Source organism: Salvelinus fontinalis, chromosome 6, assembly GCF_029448725.1.
Source record: "Salvelinus fontinalis isolate EN_2023a chromosome 6, ASM2944872v1, whole genome shotgun sequence".
NCBI classification, from domain to species: domain Eukaryota; kingdom Metazoa; phylum Chordata; class Actinopteri; order Salmoniformes; family Salmonidae; genus Salvelinus; species Salvelinus fontinalis.
Genome location: NC_074670.1, coordinates 61,227,981 through 61,247,949, shown reverse-complemented (window position 1 = coordinate 61,247,949; position 19,969 = coordinate 61,227,981). Strand labels below are relative to the sequence as shown.

Here is a 19,969-nt window from a genome sequence, read left to right as displayed (position 1 = left end):
GGAAAATCGTGCCCAATTTAAACGGCCTCGTACTCAATTCTTGCTTGTACAATATGCATATTATTATTACTATTGGATAGAAAACACTCTCTAGTTTCTAAAACCGTTTGAATTATATCTGTGAGTAAAACAGAACTCATTTTGCAGCAAACTTCCTGACAGGAAGATGAAAATCTGAAATCGATGCTCTGTTCTAGGGCCTGCCTATAAATGTCCTTAATATTTATTAGTATAGATGCACTTCATACGTCTTCCACTAGATGTCGACAGGCAGTGAGAGAAGAAATGGAGTGTATAACTTGATCTTGGGTTGAATAAAAGCTCTTTGTATGACGTGTTACCAGTTTCCTGTTTTCTGGAGAGCGCGTGAAGGGACCTGGTTTTGCCTTCTGGAAAGCTGCCGTTATAGACAACTAATATCTCCGGCTTTGATTTTATTTGATACATGTGACAATATCATCGTAAATGTATGTTTTTTCAATATCGTTTTATTAGATTATTGAAATTTATTCGGGACGTTAGGCGTGTTGCGTTGTGTGCCTTTGTTCAGGAAGGAGAGCTTCGCGCCACTTTGCTAGCTTTCCGTGCTAATTGACTGGAGAAGAGGACATTCTAAATCCAAACAACGATTGTTCTGGACAAAGGACCCCTTGTACAACATTCTGATGAAAGATCATCAAAAGTAGGACCCATTTTATGATGCTATTTCATATATCTGTCGAACATGTGAAATAGTCGTTTGCGCCCAGATTTTGGGTACTCTCTCGCTATAACTAAGCTGTATGTCGTAATTAAGTTATTTTTAGAATTCTAAACACGGCGATTGCATTAAGAACTAGTGTATCTATCATTTCCTATACAACATGTATTTTCTAGTAACGTTTATGCATAGTTATTTGGTCAGAATAGTTGAGTGTCATAAAAATATCCGCATATTCTGGGAAAAAGATGCTACGTTTGTCACGTTCCTGACCTGTTTTCTGTTGTTTGGTATGCGTTTAATTGGTCAGGGCGTGAGTTTTGGGTGGGTAGTCTATGTTCTGTGTTTTCTATGATGGGTTAATGGGTTGCCTGGTATGGCTCTCAATTAGAGGCAGGTGTTTGGCATTTCCTCTGATTGAGAGTCATATTAAGGTAGGTTGTTTCACATTGTTTGTTGTGGGTGGTTGTCTTCCGTGTCTGTGTATGTTGCGCCACACGGGACTGTTTCGGTATGTTTGTTCGTTCGGTTTTTGTGTAGTCTGTTTTCCCTGTTCGTGCGTTCTTTCGTGTTACATGTAAGTTCTTACGTTCAGGTCAGTCTACGTTGTTTTGTTATTTTGTAATCCTTCCAAGTGTTTGTTTTCGTGTTTCGTCGTTTGCTTTAATAAATCATTATGTATTCACAACCCGCTGCATTTTGGTCGAATCACTACTCCTCCTTTTCGGATGAAGAGGAGGAGGAATTCCGTTACAACGTTAGCACAATGTATAACCACTGATTTCAGCTCTAAATATGCACATTTTCAAACAAAACATAAGTGTATGTATAACCTGATGTTATAGGACTGTCATCTGATGAAGGTTTATGAAGGTTAGTGAAAATTAATATCTTTTGCTGGTTTATTCCCTACCGCTAACATGCCTATTGCTATCGCTAACGTGCCTTGATGAATGAATGCGGTAGTGTGGTAGGCTATTGTAGTAAGCTAATATAATGCTATATTGTGTTTTCGCTGTAAAACACTTAAACAATCAGAAATATTGGCTGGATTTACAAGATGTTTGTCTTTAATTTGCTGTACACCATCGATTTTTCAGAAATGTTTTATGATGAGTATTTAGGTATTTGACGTTGGTGTCTGTAATTACTCTGGCTGCTTCGGTTCTATTTCTGACGGTAGCTGTGATGGTAGCTGCAATGTAAAACTGATTTATACCTCAAATATGCACATTTTTTTAACAAAACATAGATTTATTGTATAACATGTTATAAGACTGTCATCTGATGAAGTTGTTTCTTGGTTAGTTTGGTTGGTTCTTGGTTAGTTAGGTTGGCTTTGTGCATGCTACCTGTGCTGTGAAAAATGTCTGTCCTTTTTTGTATTTGGTGGTGAGCTAACATAAATATGTGGTGTTTTCCCTGTAAAACATTTTAAAAATCGGACATGTTGACTGGATTCACAAGATGTGTATCTTTCACTTGCTGTTTTGGACTTGTTAATGTGTGAAAGTTAAATATTTCTAAAAAATATCTTATCGCTCTGCCTTTTCAGTGGAATGTGGGAGGAGTTAGCAGAACGCCGGTGCCAGACAGGTTAATACTGGGGCGTAAAAGGCACATCATTGTTAGGCCCATAGGGATGTATCCAAACCGAAATATGTAATGGGCAATTACGCCGTAACAGAGTGATGCTGAGACTCAGATTTATCACTTTAAAATTTATGCCATAGAAAAACAAATGACTACAAAGTTAAACGAATCAACTCTATGCATAAGGATACACATTTATTTGAGTAACAGTGCAAATGCAAATTTGGCGAACAGATTGATGACACCAACAGCACAAACCATCATTCTGTTACCAAACTTTGCATCTGCACTCTTCTTCAAGTATGGTTTACTTTGCAATCATTGGTTTTTGTTTGACATACATTTGAAAGTGAAAAATCTGAGTCTCAGCATTACTCTGTTACCATGGAATTTCACTTATGCACACATATTAGGCCATGTACTGTAATGTCTGGACTGTAATAATCCACGTCTGAGATACATCAAAAATATACAGCTGGGATCAAAATTAGGTTTAATAAAACATGTATTTTTGTTTCTTTTCAGAAACTTCTACATCTAAGAGACCAAGATGTTTGGCTTTCTGAACATTAAAACTCGTTTTTCAACCACTCCACAAATTTCTTGTTAACAAACTATAGTTTTAGCAAGTCGGTTAGGACATCTAATTTGTAAATGACACAAGTAATTTTTCAAACAATTGTTACAGACAGATTATTTCAATTATAATTCATTGTATCACAATTCCAGTGGGTCAGAAGTTTACATACACTAAGTTGACTGTGCCTTTAAACAGTTTGGAAAATTCCATAAAATGATGTCATGGCTTTAGAAGCTTCTGATAGGCTAATTGACATAATTTGAGTCAATTGGAGGTGTACCTGTGGATGTATTTCAAGGCCTACCTTCAAACTCAGTGCCTCTTTGCTTGACGTTATGGGAAAATCTAAAGAAATCAGCCATGACCTCAGAAAAACAATTGTAGACCTCCACAGTCTGGTTCATCCTTGGGAGCAATTTCCAAACACCTGAAGGTACCACATTCATCTGTACAAACAATAGTACGCAAGTATAAACACCATGGGACCACGCAGCCGTCATACTGCTCAGGAAGGAGACGCGTTCTGTTTCCTAGAGATGAACATACTTTGGTGCGAAAAGTGCAAATCAATCCTAGAACAACAGCCAAGGACCTTGTGAAGATGCTGGAGGAAACAGGTACAAAAGTATCTATATCCACAGTAAAACGAGTCCTAAATCGATATAACCTGAAAGGCCACACAGCAAGGAAGAAGCCACTGCTCCAAAACCCCCTAAAAAAAGCGAGACTACGGTTTGCAACTGCACATGGGGACAAAGATTGTACTTTTTTGAGAAATGTCCTCTGGTCTGATGAATCAAAAATTGAAATGTTTGGCCATAATGACCATCGTTATCTTTGGAGGAAAAAGGGGGATGCTTGCAAGCCGAAGAACACCATCCCAACCGTGAAGCCCGGGGGTGGCAGCATCATGTTGTGGGGGTGCTTTGCTGCAGGAGGGACTGGTGCACTTCACAAAATAGATGGAATCATGAGGTAGGAAAATTATTTGGATATATTTAAGCAACATCTCAAGACATCAGTCAGGAAGTTAAAGCTTGGTCGCAAATGGGTCTTCCAAATGGACAATGACCCCCAAGCATACTTACAAAGTTGTGGCAAAATGGCTTAAGGACAACAATGTCAAGGTATTGGAGTGGCCATCACAAAGCCCTGACCTCAATCCTATAGAACATTTTGGGCAGAACTGAAAAGGCGTGTTTGAGCAAGGAGGCCTACAAACCTGACTCAGTTACACCAGCTCTGTCAGGAGGAATGGGACAAAATTCACCCAACTTATTGTGGGAAGCTTGTGGAAGGTTACCCGAAACGTTTGGCCCAAGTTAAACAATGTTAAGCAATGCTACCAAACACTAATTGAGTGTATGTACACTTCTGACCCACTGGGAATCTGATGAAATAAATCAAATCTGAAATAAATCATTCTCTCTACTATTATTCTGACATTTCACATGCTTAAAATAAAGTGGTGATCCTAACTGACCCAAGACAGGGAATTTTTACGAGGATTAAGTGTCAGGAATTGTGAAAAACTGAGTTTAAATGTATTTGGGTAAGGTGTATGTTAACTTCTGACTTCAACTGTAAATTCTGATTACTTTTCCGTGTTTTTTAGCAACCCTTTCAGGCAGATCTTGGTGGACCTAATTACAACTAGGGCTAGCGAACGCAACTCGCCGGGAGACTGTTAACATCCTTAAATCCCGGAGACCTCCTGCTTGGCACTTGGCTTCCTCTACCTCTCCAACTTGATAATGTGCCAGCCTTCTGTATCAAGTTTCGGTGTATCAGCAGCTTTTGACTGAGTCCCGGTGAGTGTCCGTCAAAAGCGCATGGTCCAAATCAATCTGCTCTGCATATGTCGACTCCTTGTTGCTGACAAGTGCTGGATCAGTGAACGCGCCCCAACTGCTTTTCTGATCCGAGGCGAGGGGGGAGGGGGTGATGCTCGGGAGTTAAACGACTGTCTTTAGATTCACTCTCAAACACCGACACTCTCGCACACACACCCACACACACATGCACGCACACTGACTCTCTCACACACACACACACCGACACTGACATACCTGATGTGATTAATGATGAGGCTAGGGGCAGGAATGAAGAAATCATCCACCCTATCAAAGCGTCTGCCGACTGGCTGGGTGTGGACGGTATGGTGGGACACACTCCCGCTGGCCTGATTGATCACCTAGCACCACACCAGGAGAGAGGGAGGGGAGGGGAAAGGAGGAAAAGAGGGGGGAGATATTTAACATGAGCCACATTAATTATTCACTGTGTTTGCCTCCTGTATCGCCTCTGACACACTCACACTGGTAGGAGAGGCTGTGTGTGTGTGTGTGTGTGTGTGTGTGTGTGTGTGTGTGTGTGTGTGTGTGTGTGTGTGTGTGTGTGTGTGTGTGTGTGTGTGTGTACGCGCAGGCAGGCTAGTCTTAATTATTCCTCAATGCACTAGAGAGACTGGCAACTCCTAACAACCCAGCAGCAGTGCTGGCTAATAACTTGTATTGAGCTGCAAACAGAAAATGCCACCTGGAACTGTGCCATCTGGGAAAGGGTTGTTGACAAAACTTGGATTGACAGTTGAGAACGTGTCCCAATGGAAGAATAGTAATTATTAGAAGGCACATCAATTGTAAGGCACATCACAATGATTTGACACCCTCTCATAACATGTATATATGTATTGTCAATTAACAGTGAGTTACACTAAACATTATAGTATTTGACATAAATAGGCTTACTTTAGTATCAAGAAAGTATCAAAACCAACACAACACTCCTCTATGTATTGTATTTTGGTGTGATATCAAACAGTTACCTGCAGAGTGGGGAAGTTCCTCTCCATGTCTCCCCAGCTGAGGACCCACACCTGGTCGTGGGATTTGTCATAGTGCAGCTTCACTGGGTAAGGGTCGGTGCTCACCGTCTGAAAGCACACACAAGAATAAACCTCATATAGCACAGCTCTTAATCAGTCTCATCACGCTTTAGATTTCCTGGCGTGCCAGGTGGACTTTTGGGAATTTTACATTGGTTTCATCAAGCCAGGCGAGCTCAATCAAGCACAGCTTGGTACAAGCACAACTATTTGAAGCCATAACTGCACTTAAGAGCAACTCAGGACAATTTAACACCGTTTTTGAACAGATATACATTTGACGGTCAGCACAGCCCAAATCCAATGCACAGCACTTGCTAATGCATTGGATTTGACAGGAAGAATCAAGTTTTCCTTTTTAACAAGACAGAAGGGAGGCTCGCCTTTTTTATGTATGAGGTGTTTGGAGGTGGAGCAGCATTTCAAATGGAGCGGTAACAGTGGCAATTGCTCTACAACAACAAAGAAATTGCTTTCAATCCGTATAAATTCCTTGACACCTGGCTATGATGTGTTCCAGTCGGCTCCGACGGATGAGACATGTCTGTGACAGCCGAGTGGCTCCCATGCATTACGTCCACTCGGGTGCAGATTGACAGTAGCCAACACACGATGAGAACAGAGAGAAAAACAACACAACGCTAGTTTGGTGCAAAAAGCTATAATTGTCGTTCTTTCTAGGAAATTAGAGCAGACACCAAAACGATCTCAATGGTATTTTTGTCCTTCCCGTAATGTCAAGTTTTCTCTACTCTGAAATCGTAATGGAGCATTTTAACTGGCTGCTTCATGGTAAGGTGTATGGTATTACAGTGAGAGTAAACAAGTCGTGACGGGATATAGTCGTACGAGGAGATATGAGAGAGATGTGTTGAGGGTGTAGTCATCAGAGGGAACAGGTGTGCACACAATGTTGTTGTTCTCTCCCCCTCCTGCCTCTGGAGGAGTGTTACTGCATCCAGAGTCACTTGTACCTACTCTGTGTCTGTGAGAGTGGCCATGCTATGAGTTATACAGAATAAATCAAGTATGCAGATTTTTTTATTGAAATACGTACTCTATAACTTTATAAAGTTTATGAATAATGCATACAATACAGTGGTACCAACTATGTAAGACACTTCTCACCACACTATTTAAAGGTACACCTATCCAGTCAATTTAAAGCTACACATAGTAGGTTAATTTAAAGCTACACCTAGCCAGTCAATTTAAAGTACAACTACATTTTCAAAGTGAAAAGAGAAAGTGAGTAACAAATGGAGACAACGCCATTTTTCTTTCCTCGGTAGAGCTGAGCGACGATCAGGTGGCTAATTAGCATTAGCTCATCTAAAGTAATGAAGCCAAAGCTCCAAGTGACCCAATAAAGAGCCTGACACGGTCGCAACAACCTGACTACCGGTGGGCCCTGGGGAGTCTTCTGCAGCAGAAATTGGGTACTTTCTGGTCCCCTTCCAGAGTCCTTTTACTCTGAGACACACACACCTTTTTAAGCCAGAACGTACACAACCTGCTCAAGGCACCCTCCTACTGCAAGAACATTGGATCCTTTTCGTTCATCATAATCATTCCCATGCAATGATAGGCGGACATTTTTTTTTTGGGGGGGGGGGGGGGGTGTCATGGTCAGCAATGATGTAGAGGTAAAACAATAGGTGGGTAAACGTTGATTGACGTGTACAGTGAATAAAGTAACACTCCCTATATTTTCAATGCATTTTTCCACAATAGGTGTGTAAACACTTATGCTCGATAAAAAAGTTGTGTAAACATCCTTTATGTGCATTTACCCTCCACTACACCACTGATGGTCAGGTTATATACACCTTTTGTAAAAGGATGTAAAAACATTTTAGCCTTTATTTAACTAGGCAAGTCAGTTAAGAACAAATTCTTATTTACAATGGCAGCCTACTGGGGAATAGTGGGTTAACTGCCTTGTTCAGGGGCAGAACGACAGTTTTTACCTTGTCAGTTCAGAGATTCGATCCAGCAACCTATCGGTTACTGGCCCAATGCTCTAACCACTAGGCTACCTGCCGCACCATGTAACATAATCAATTGTACCTATCCGAGCACTGCCACCAGCTTTCACTGGTTTAAGATTTTTTTTTTAAACGCACACATATTTTGGTAAGGTTACGGAAAGGGCATTCAAACAATGAAACCCAAATCTTTATCACAAAAAAATAACTGAGTTCCTAAATGTAGGACAGTGCATTTGTATCAAAATGAATTCTGACTCAACTGACGCTTTGTGAAAAAAGGCTGTGTCCTTCCATTGACCAGAATAGCTAGCTTTTGGGCTACATTTTTGTCAGTTATTGTGAAAAGTGTAACCCTCGCTGAAACATCAACTTTGTAATTTTTTCAATGATGTTTGGAAACAATATTAAAAACAACAGAAAAACACATTTGCATTGAAAGTGTGAAACAAATAGTCAAGGTCCTTTTGACTCAAGGCTTCCTCTATAAATGCTTTGAATTCCATGGAAATGGGCACATTGGAGTGAGGAGAATGGGCACAGATATTAAAAAAGGCACAATAACACATTTTTATAACAATACAACATTACAGCCATTGCTTTGTAGCCAATTGTTGTTCCGTCTGACATCTGAGGGACTTCCTAATATGGATGCCATATTTTTGGTTTGCTATTGTGTTTACTACATAACACTCCACAGCAGACCCTGTCCAAAGATGAAGGTAATGTTGATTATTACATTTTTGGGGCCCAAAATTACCTGGACAGCCTTCTGAGCTGTGATGTCGACCACAAGCACCCTGGCCAAGGTTGGCTGTGTAACATAAATAAATTTGTCCTTCACGTTGACCGCCGATGACCACACACACTTCTGCTCGGCCTCCCCCGCTGACTTGGGGCAAACCTCAGCCTGAAAATAAAACAAACACACACCCACACACAGTTAATACTGTACATATATCGTGCAACATTGATAAAGATGACAAGTTATCTTTATCTTCTTTCATCCCCCTGAAGCTAGGACAACAGAGTGCTGGATAAGAGCGTCTGCTAAGTTACTAAAATGTTAATTATTTTATCAGCCATCCCCAAGTCCAAGCCTCTCTTATCACAACAGCAATACACACACATTCACACAGTTTGCTGTGTTCTGGTATGTTATGCAAGAACCAACATCTCCCATCTCCTTACCGCCTGTGTGCAAGCCAACATAATCCCTATATCCACCCCCCTCAACCTGGCTAAATTTGGCATGCTGTGCACGTATGGACTGAGCTGTACAGGCTCTGTCCTTCTATCCTCTGCTCTGTCCCTGTGTCCCCTCCCTGTCCTCTCCCGTGGCCTGTGAGCCCAGCTCAGCCCCAGCGTCTGTTCTCTGTTCTGGGATATGGGAGGATTTGTTTGAGGCATCATGGCCCGGTTTGGGCCACGCAGTCGCATCCTACTGTCACAGAGGGGGATTTCTCTGACAGGTGTCACACATCGCCACGGGCCCAATCCCCTCAGTAAACCCAAGATTTGACGTCCAGCAGAGAGTGTGAATGGCGGAGTGGGTGTGTGTGTGGCCGTTGGTTTGTGTGTGGGTACTACTGGGCAGAGAGGATGACTTTCAGAGCGAGGTGAAGATGGTGTCCTGTTGATTTGCCAATATACCATTCCAATACTACACACATCAAATCAAATTTTATTTGTCGCATACACATGGTTAGCAGATTTTAATGCCAGTGTAGTCTGCACAATTACCAAATACACACACATCTAAAGGGGTGAATGAGAATATGTACATGTAAGTATATGGATGAGCGATGGCCCGAGCGACATAGGCAAGGTGCAATAGATGGTATAAAATACAGTATATACATGTGATATGAGTAATGTAAGATGTGTAAACATTATTAAAGTGGCCTTACTTAGAGTGCATTGTATAAAGTGAATAGTGATCCATTTATTAGAGTGGCCAGTGATTGGGTCTCAATGTAGGCAGCAGCCTCTCTGAGTTAGTGATTGCTGTTTAGCAGTCTCATGGCTTTGAGATAGAAGCTGTCTCTCGGTCCCAGCTTTGATGCACCTGTACTGACCTCGCCTTCTGGATGGTAGCGGTGTGAACAGGCAGTGGCTCGGGTGGTTGATGTCCGTGATGATCTTTTTGGCCTTCCTGTGACATCGGGTGCTGTAGGTGTCATGGAGGGCAAGTAGTTTGCCCCCGGTGCTGCGTTGTGCAGACCACACCACCCTCTGGAGAGCCTTGCGGTTGAGGGCGGTGCAGTCGCTGTACCAGGCTATGATACAGCCCGACAGGATGCTCTCAATTGTGTATCTGTAAAAGTTTGTCAGTGTTTTGGGCGACAAGCCAAATTTCTTCAGCCTTCTGAGGTTGAAGAGGCGCTGTTGCGTCTTCTTCACCACACTGTCTGTGTGGGTGGACCATTTCAGTTTGTCTGTGATGTGTATGCCGAGGAACTTAAAACTTTCCACCTTCTCCACTGTTGTCCCTTCGATGTGGATAAGGGGGTGCTCCCGCTGCTGTTTCCTGAAGCCCACGATCATCTCCTTTGTTTTGTTGACATTGAGTGAGAGGTCATTTTCCTGCACTCACCTCCTCCCTGTAGGCTGTCTTGTTGTTGTTGGTAATCAAGCCCACTACTGTTGTGTCGTCTGCTAGCTTGATGATTGAGTTGGAGGCGTGCAAGGCCACGCAGTCGTTGGTGAACAGGGAGTACAGAAGTGGGCTGAGCACGCACCCTTGTGGGGCCCCAATTTTGAGGGTCAGCGAAGTAGAGATGTTGTTTCTTACTTTCACCACCTGTGGGCGGCCAGTCAGAAATTCCTTTTGTCCAGATGGGATAGGGCAGTGTGATGACGATTGCATCGTCTGTGGACCTGTTGGGGCGGTATGCAAACTGAAACGGGTCTAGGGTAGCCGTTAAGGTGGAGGGGATATGATCCTTGACTACAGTGCCTTGCAAAAGTATTCATCCACCTTATCGTTGTTCCTATTTTATTGCATTACAACCTGTAATTTAAATGGATTTCTATTTGGATTTCATGTAATGGACATACACAAAATAGTCCAAATTGGTGAAGTGAAATGAAAAAAATAACTTTGTTTCAAAAAATTACAATAAAAAAAAAAAGAAAAGTTGTTTGTGCATGTTTTCTTCCCCTTTGCTATGAAGCCCCTAAATAAGATCTGGTGTAACCAATTACCTTCAGAAGTCACATAATTAGTTAACTTAAGTCCACCTGTGTGCAATCTAAGTTTCACATGATCTGTCACATGATCTCAGTATATATACACCTGTTCTGAAAGGCCCCAGTGTCTGCAACACCAAGGGGCACCACCAAGCAAGTGGCACCATGAAGACCAAGGAGCTCTCCAAACAGGTCAGGGACAGAGTTGTGGAGAAGTACAGATCAGGGTTGGGTTCTAAAAAAATATCTGAAACTTTGAACATCCCACAGAGCACCATTAAATCCATTATTAAAAAATGGAAAGAATATGGCACTACAACAAACCTGCCAAGAGAGGGCCGCCCACCAAAACACAAGGACCAGGCAAGGAGGGCATTAATCAGAGAGGCAACAAAGAGACCAAAGATAACCCCGAAGGAGCTGCAAAGTAACTGTGCATAGGATCACTTTAAGCCATACACTGCACAGAGCTGGGCTTTACGGAAGAGTGTCCAGAGAAATTGCTTAAAGAAAAAAATAAGTAAACACGTTTGGTGTTTGACAAAAAAACATGTGGGAGACTACGCAAACATACAGAAGAAGGTACTCTGGTCAGCTTTTTGGCCATCAAGGAAAACCCTATGTCTGGCGAAAACCCAACACCTCTCATCACCCCGAGAACAACATCCCCTCAGTGAAGCATGATGGTGGCAGATTGGGGATTTTTTCATCGGCAGGGACTCGGAAACAGGTCAGAATTGAAGGAATGATGGATAGCGCAAAATACAGGGAAATTGTTGAGGGAAACCTGTTTCAGTCTTCCAGAGATTTGAAACTGTGACGGAGGTTCACCTTCCTGCAGGACAATGACCCTAAGTATACTGCTAAAGCGACACTCGAGTGGATTAAGGGGAAACATTTACATGTCTTGGAAGGGCCTAGTCAAAGCCCAGACCTCAATCCAATTGAGAATCTGTGATATGACCTAAAGACTGCTGTAAACCAGCGGAACCCATCCAACTTGAAGGAGCTGGAGCAGTTTTGCCTTGAAGAATGGCCAAAAATCCCAGTGGCTAGATGTGCCAAGTTTATAGAGACATACCCCAAGAGACTTGCAGCTGTAATTACTGCAAAAGGTGGCTCTACAAAGTATTGACTTTGGGAGGATGAATAGTTATGCACGCTCAAGTTTTCAGTTTTGTTGTATTTTTTGTTGTTTGTTTCACAATAAAAAAATATTTTGCATCTTCAAAGTTACACAAAGCATGTTGTGTAAATAAAATCTATTTTAATTCCAGGTTGTAAGGCAACAAAATAGGAAAAATGCCAAGGGGGGTGAATACTTTCGCAAGGCACTGTAGTCTCTCAAAGCACTTCATGATGACAGAAGTGAGTGCTACGGGGTGATAGTCATTTAGTTCAGTTATCTTTGCCTTCTTGGGTACAGGAACAATGGTAGAAATCTTGAAGCATGTGGGGACAACAGATTGGGATAGGGAGTGATTGAATATGTACGTAAACACACCAGCCAGCTGGTCTGTGCTTGCTTTGAGGATGCAGCTAGGGATGCCGTCTGGGGCAGCATCCTTGCGAGGGTTAACATGTTAAAATGTTTTACTCACGTCAGCCACGGAGAGCTCACATCTACATACAGTAGGTCTTAGCTCAAGTGCTTATGTTCACGTGGGTGCTCATGTTTATGTAATCAAATGGCAAATCAAACTTTATTTGTCACATGCGCCGAATACAACACGTGTAGACATTACCATGAAATGCTTACTTACAAGCCCTTAATTCTTGTCAATAGGGGGGCGCTGTTTTCACTTTGGAAAAAATCGTGCCCAAATTAAACGGCCTCGTACTCTGTTCTAGATCATACAATATGCATATTATTATTACTATTGGATAGAAAACACTCAGAAGTTTCTAAAACTGTTTGAATTATATCTGTGAGTAAAACAGAACTAATTTGGCAGCAAACTTCCATACAGGAAGTGAAAAATCTGAAAACGAGGCTCTGTTTCAGGGCCTGCCTATTCAACTGGCTTTTATTTATCGATATGTATGCACTTCATACGCGTTCCACTAAATGTCAACAGGCAGTGGAAGGTTGAATGGGGTGTCTAGCTTGATCTGAGGCCGAATAAGAGCTTATGGAGTGGCAGGTCCGGTATTTTGTTTGTTGTCGACGGCGCACGGGGGACCTCGACATTGTCTTCTGAAGAGCGTTTGGTATACACGGCGAATTGCCCCGGCTCTGATTTTATTTGATACATATGAGAAAAACATCATAAAGTAGGATTTTTCAACCGAGTTGTATCAGTTTATTCAACGTTTATTGGGACTTTTGGAATTTTCCGTTCTTTGCGCCAAGAGTTGATGGGCATGTTCGCGCCACATGGCTAGCCAAGGTTGCTAATTCGACAGAAGAAATGGACATTCTAAAACCAAACAACGATTTATTCTGGACCAAGGATTCCTTGCACAACATTCTGATGGAAGCTCAGCAAAAGTAAGACACAATTTATGATGTTATTTCGTATTTCTGTGGAATATGTTGACCCTAACAGGGCGGAGAATATGTGAGCGCTGTCTCACAATAATGCATTTTGTATGTTGTAGTAAAGTTATTTTTAAAAATCTAACACAGCGGTTGCATTAAGAACCAGTGTATCTTTAATTTGCTGTACAACATGTATTTTTAGTAAAGTTTATGATGAGTTCTTTGATTAGATTAGGTGACTGTCCAAAATATCTCCGGAGATTTTGGTGAATTGTTGCTACATATTCACAATGTATAACCACGATTTGCAGCTCTAAATATGCACATTTTTGAACAAAACATAAATTTATTGTATAACATGATGTTATAAGACTGTCATCTGATGAAGTTGTCCAAAGGTTAGTGATTAATTTCATCTATATTGCTGTTTTTGGGAAATCTATGCTGGCGGTGGATAAATAGCTTTGTGTGTTTGGCTATTGTGATGAGCTAATATAATTCTATATTGTGTTTTCGCTGTAAAACACTTAAGAAATTGGAAAAATTGGCTGGATTCACAAGATGTTGATCTTTCATTTGCTGTACACCATGTATTTTTCATAAATGTTTTATGATGAGTATTTATGTATTTCACGTTGCTCTCTGTAATTATTCTGGCTGCTTTGGTGCTATTTGTGATGGTGGCTGCAATGTAAAACCAGGATTTGTAGCTATAAATATGCACATTTTCGAACAAAACTTAAATGTATTGTATAACATGATGTTATAAGACTGTCATCTGATGAAGTTGTCCAAAGGTTAGTGATTAATTTAATCTATATTGCTGTTTTTGTGAAATCTATGCTGGCGGTGGATAAATAGCTTTGTGTGTTTTGGCTATTGTGATGAGCTAATATAATTCTATATTGTGTTTTCGCTGTAAAACACTTAAAAAAACGGAAATATTGGCTGGATTCACAAAATGTTTATCTTTCATTTGCTGTACACCATGTATTTTTCATAAATGTTTTATGATGAGTATTTATGTATTTCACGTTGCTCTCTGTAATTATGCTGGCTGCTTTGGTGCTATTTGTGATGGTGGCTGCAATGTAAAACCCGGATTTGTAGCTATAAATATGCACATTTTCGAACAAAACATAAATGTATTGTATAACGTGATGTTATAAGACTGTCATCTGACGAAGTTGTTCAAGGTTAGTGATTCATTTTATCTCTATTTGTGGGTTTTGTGAAGCCTACCTATGTGGTGGAAACATGGTGAAAATATGCCGTTGTGTGTTTGGCTATTGTGGTTAGCTAATATAAATACATATTGTGTTTTCGCTGTAAAACATTAAAAAAATCAGAAATGATGGCTGGATTCACAAGATGTTTATGTGCAGTTCAAGAAGAGTTAAGAAAATATTTACCAAATAAACTGGAGTAAAAAATTATAAAAAGTAACACAATAAAATAACAATAACAAGGCTATATACAGGGGCTACCGGTACCAAGTCAACATGCGGGGGTACACGTTAGTCTAAGTAATTTGTACATTTAGGTAGTGGGGAAGTGACTATGCATAGACAAACAGCGAGTAGCAGCAGTGTACAAAACAAATGGGGGGGGTCAATGTAAATAGTCCGGTGGCCACTTCATTAATTGTTCAGCATTCTTATGGCTTGGGGGTAGAAGCTGTTAAGGAGCCTTTTCGTCCTAGACTTAATGCTCTGGTATCGCTTGCCATGTGGTAGCAGAGAAAACAGTCTATGACAATTTTTGGGGCTTTCCTCTGACTCTGCATATTATACAGGATGGCAGGAAGCTTGGCCCCAGTGATGTACTGGGCTGTACGCACTACCCTCTGTAGCGGTCAGATGCCGAGCAGTTGCCATACCAGGCGGTGATGCAACTGGTCAGGATGCTAACGATGGTGCAGCTGTAGAACCTTTTGAGGATCTAGGGACCCATGCTAAATCTTTTCAGTCTCCTGAGGGGGGAAAGGTGTTCTGGTGCCCTCTTCACGACTGTCTTGGTGTGTTCGGACCATGATAGTTTGTTGGTGATGTGGACGCCAAAGAACTTGAAACTCTCGACCCGCTCCACTACAGCCCTTGTAGTCCACGATCAGCTCCTTTGTCTTGCTCTACATTGAGGGAGAGACTGTTGTCCTGGCACCACACTGCCAGGTGTATGACCTCCTCCCTAAAGGCTGTCTCATCGTTGTCGGTGATCAGGCCTACCACTGGTGTGTTGTCAGCAAACTTTTTAAAATAAAAAAATAAAACGAAAATGTAACCTTTATTTAACTAGGCAAGTCAGTTAAGAACTGACTTGCCTAGTTAAATGATGAGCTTTGTGGGCACTATGGTGTTGAATACTGAGCTGTAGTCAATGAACAGCATTCTCACATAGGTGTTCATTTTTCCAGCTGGGAAAGGGCAGTGTGGAGTGCGATTGAGATTGCGCCGTCTGTGGATCTGTTGGGGCAGTATGCGAATTGGAGCGGGTCTAAGGTATCCGGGAGGATGCTGTTGATATGAGCCATGACCAGCCTTTCAAAGTACCTCATTGCTAACTACGTGAGTGCCACAGGGTGGTAATCATTTAGGCAGGTTACCTCGACTCCCTTGGGCACAGGGACTATGGTGGTCTGCCTGAAACATGTAGGTATTAGACTTGGTCAGGGAGAGGTTGACAAATGTCAGTGAAGACATTTGCCAGTTTGTCCGTGCATGCTTTGAGTACAAGTCCTAGTAATCCGTCTGACCCCGCTGCTTTGTGAATGTTGACCTGTTTAAAGGTCTTGCTCACATCGGCTACCGAGAGCGTTATCACACAGTCGTCCAGTGGTAACTGTTAGACCATTTACTTTCAATCACAGACTTGGCAGTCAACAAGATAAATGAAGATACATTTTCATGGACATGTTTGTGTTCAAAACTATTATAACCTCTGAGATTTAATCCGATTTCTAATTTCTGCCTCTATCAAATCAGAATCCATCTGGAGACTGAATACCTTAGAGACTACCTCAGAGACTACCTTAGAGACTCTACCTCTACCCTCCTGTAGACAACACTGCAGTACATCGCAACTGAGCATGTGTGAAACCCTTGGCAGCTAAGCAGAAAAAAACATGTCAGTTTCAACCAACAATGTCCGTGGATCAAATGAAAAGATTTAGAAGTTTAGAAAACACAATGTGAAGCTTGTCGGGCGAACAAGCTGCCTGGGGACAATTTGTGCTCTGTAGATCATATTTGATTTTGTAGTACAAGTAAGACTAGTCCTTAGCCTTGGACACAGCAAACACAACCCTTCAACCTCTAAAACCCTGTTCTGTAGCCTCCCTTGTTTCCTGCCTCAGGAAATATGTCCGCCTCCCTACTCACTGTACTAGGAATTCCTCACAGCATTGCATCCCCTCTTCATCTGGCACGTGTATCTCAGTAAGACGGCCATATACTACTTAAGAATAATTAATTGTTGGGTCGTTACCATGAACGATCAATCAATGCTCATCTACACTAGGGATCCAGAATGAACTTAAGCCTCTGAGCTAATGTACTCACACAACATTCCCTGTAGACAGTGCATGTGCTGCTGCCATAGAGTTCACTGTGATTGATATTCTAATACAGACACCGTCTCTCAGAGGAGCCCAGGCCTGATCGTTGTACATTCATAGCGCGCCTTCGCACATAACAGCTGTCCAATCGATGAAAGGGGAAAAGGAGGAAAGCACCCATTTCAGTACATGTGTAAATGCAAGAGGCATCTATCAGCGACCTGCTTTGAATAATACACTGGTTCAAAAGTGAAGGCGCAGCACAGAGCGAGAACCATTTCAACGTCAAATGGCAATTCAACGAGAGAGAGAAAGAGACTTTTGGGAGCGCAAAAGTGCATGATCTTTCAGTTAATTTAATACATGAGAAGCAGAGAGACAATTAACTCCATATTTGTACAACATACCCCTGCAGCCCACTGGCGTACCTCACTCCCCCGTAGCCCATTGGCCTACCATACACCCCTGCAGCCCACTGACCTACCATACACCCCTGCAGCCCACTGACCTACATACACCCCCACAGCCTCCGCGCAAGGTGTGGGGACCTAGAGATTCTGGGAACCCCCCCCCCTCTCAGCCTTATTGCAAAATGTGTAGAATAGCATGAGATTAGCTATAAAACTGCACATTCTTCTCTCTGCCCCATGGCAATATGTGTATAATTGCAGTATATTAGCTTTAAAACACTTACCTTTTTCTCTTTGCCCCATGGCAAAATGTGTAGAAGCTGCAGTACACTACTCACTATTTATTATGAGTTGCAACTACTTCCATAACATAAAATATAATATGTCAAGTATTGCAAGATCAAATGTCAAATACACAAATAATTAACAAAGAGTTGATAGTTATCAAAGACTCTACAGGCAGTCGGTCCTAAGTTAATTAACGGTGACTAACCTCGATCCGTACACATTTGCGCAACCGCAGCATTCAAACCAGACTGCAATGAAAACAAATGGGACTGTAGGGACTGTGCTGGCATCAAAATCTGGGGTGTGAACTATGTTTCTATTCAAGGGTTGATTGACATGGTAATGGGCCAATAGTATTGGGGAAAAGTTGAAAAAATGGACCCCTCTGTAACGGTTTCCGTTGTCTGAAGAAGAGTAGTTGGACCAAAGCGCAGCGTGGTAAGTGTTCATGCTTATTTATTTGAACAGAACACTATAACAAAATAACAAGAGAATAAATGAAACCGAAACAGTCCTGTAAGGTGCAAAACACTAAACAGAAAATAACTACCCACAAAAACCATGTGGGAAAAAGCTACCTAAGTATGGTTCTCAATCAGAGACAACGATAGACAGCTGCCTCTGATTGAGAACCACACCACAAAGAAATACAAAACATAGAAAATGAATACCCAAACAAATCACCCACGCGTGACACCCTCAGAAGCTGTACGTTAAATTGTGATCTGTCACGACGTAACGTACGACACGCAATATGAAACTCATTCTGTGCCGTACAGCCTCTTTCCACCAGGTGTAGCGCTTCTCTCGCAGATAAAAAACAAGAAATGATCAATGGTGAGTGTACTGGTGATTGTAAAGTTAATTTCTCATGAGTTCATCAATAGTTAATTCAATCAATCAATTTTTGCTTAATCATGACTCTCAAAAACCGTGGCAGCCGCAGTTTAATTGTGAAGAAAAATTTAGCGCTGCCCTAAAAACCCTATTCAAATACGACACAAACCTTCAAATAGGTATGTAATGAGAAATTATATAAATTCTTTATAGTGTTTTGTTTACATTTTAGAGGTCATAAGTTGGACAAACGGGGTGAAAAAAGCTGTTCCCCACACGACATATCTCCCCATTTCACTATCACGCAGTAGCTTTTGCTTCCCCACCCACCATTTAAATAAATACCCAGCGGAGCTCCATTGCCTTCTTCAATCATGCAGAGACGGGCAGGTCTCGTCATTAATTTTACTGGAAAGCTTTACAATGGTATTCATATTACAGTTGACCTGGAAGTATTCCATTTTGGGGGCGCTAAAATAAGGTCAAATGTACGAAAGTGCGTTAGCTATCGTTATACAAACACTGTTTAGCTAACAGCAAGCAAGAAGAAAAAGTGTTTCTGTTAGAAGGCCTGAAGTAATCCTACTGTGTGTGGGTGGTTGGTCCTCAAGCTAATCATGCTAATTAGCTAACAGCTAATCTACTAGCAGTAGCCCAACACCTAGCACAATGCTACATGAAATGGAAGTGTTTCTGTTGTGGTAGGCATCTTACCTGAAGTCCCAGTAGCTTCTCACTGGGCTTTATGTGTCTCTGGATCTCACATGCCACTGGCTGGATGACTTTGATACCATCCTCGTAAAACACATAGAACATATTGGCAATTCCAAGACCTGGGTGAGAAATATAACCTTGTTACAAGTCAGACACAGGGTTTGTCACAAGGTGAACAACAAACTACTATGGCAACTGGCATGTAGCATGACATACAGCACAGTTAAAACCAGTGGTGGAAAAAGTACTCAGTTGTCATACTTGAGTAAAAGTAAAGATACCTTAATAGATAATGACTCAAGTAAAATTGAAAGTCACCCAGTAAAATACTATACTGAACAAAAATATAAAGTGTTGGTCCCATGTTTCATGAGTTGAAATAATAAATCCCATAAATTTTCCTTATACACAAAATATATTTTTCTCAAATTGTGTGCACAAATTTGTTTACATTCCTATTAGTGAGCATTTCTCCTTTGCCAAGATAATCCAGCCATCTGACAGGTGTGGCATATCGAGAAGCTAATTCAACAGCATAATCATTACACAGGTGCACCTTGTGCTTGGGACAATAAAAGGCAACTCTAACATGCGCAGTTGTGTCATAGAACACAATGCCACAGATGTCTCAAGTTTTGAGGGAGCATGCAATTGGCATGCTGACTGCAGGAATGTCCACCACAGCTGTTGCCAGAGAATTTAATGTTCATTTCTCTACCATAAACCGCCTCCAATGTCGTGTTAG

At 41.6% G+C, this 19,969-nt stretch overlaps 1 protein-coding gene across 2 annotated transcripts in view; it reads right to left on the bottom strand.

The window, feature by feature from the left end:
- The window catches only part of LOC129858247 (follistatin-related protein 5-like), a 225,506-nt gene that overhangs the window by 9,670 nt on the left and 195,867 nt on the right, over positions 1–19,969 (bottom strand). For both annotated transcript variants that reach the window (XM_055927333.1, XM_055927334.1), the window contains exons 12-15: positions 19,225–19,343; positions 8,509–8,658; positions 5,701–5,808; positions 4,943–5,067 (exon numbers count right to left, since the gene is read on the bottom strand). In XM_055927333.1, the coding sequence (XP_055783308.1) occupies positions 4,943–5,067; positions 5,701–5,808; positions 8,509–8,658; positions 19,225–19,343 (502 nt within the window). The remainder of the gene's footprint in view (positions 1–4,942; positions 5,068–5,700; positions 5,809–8,508; positions 8,659–19,224; positions 19,344–19,969) is intronic.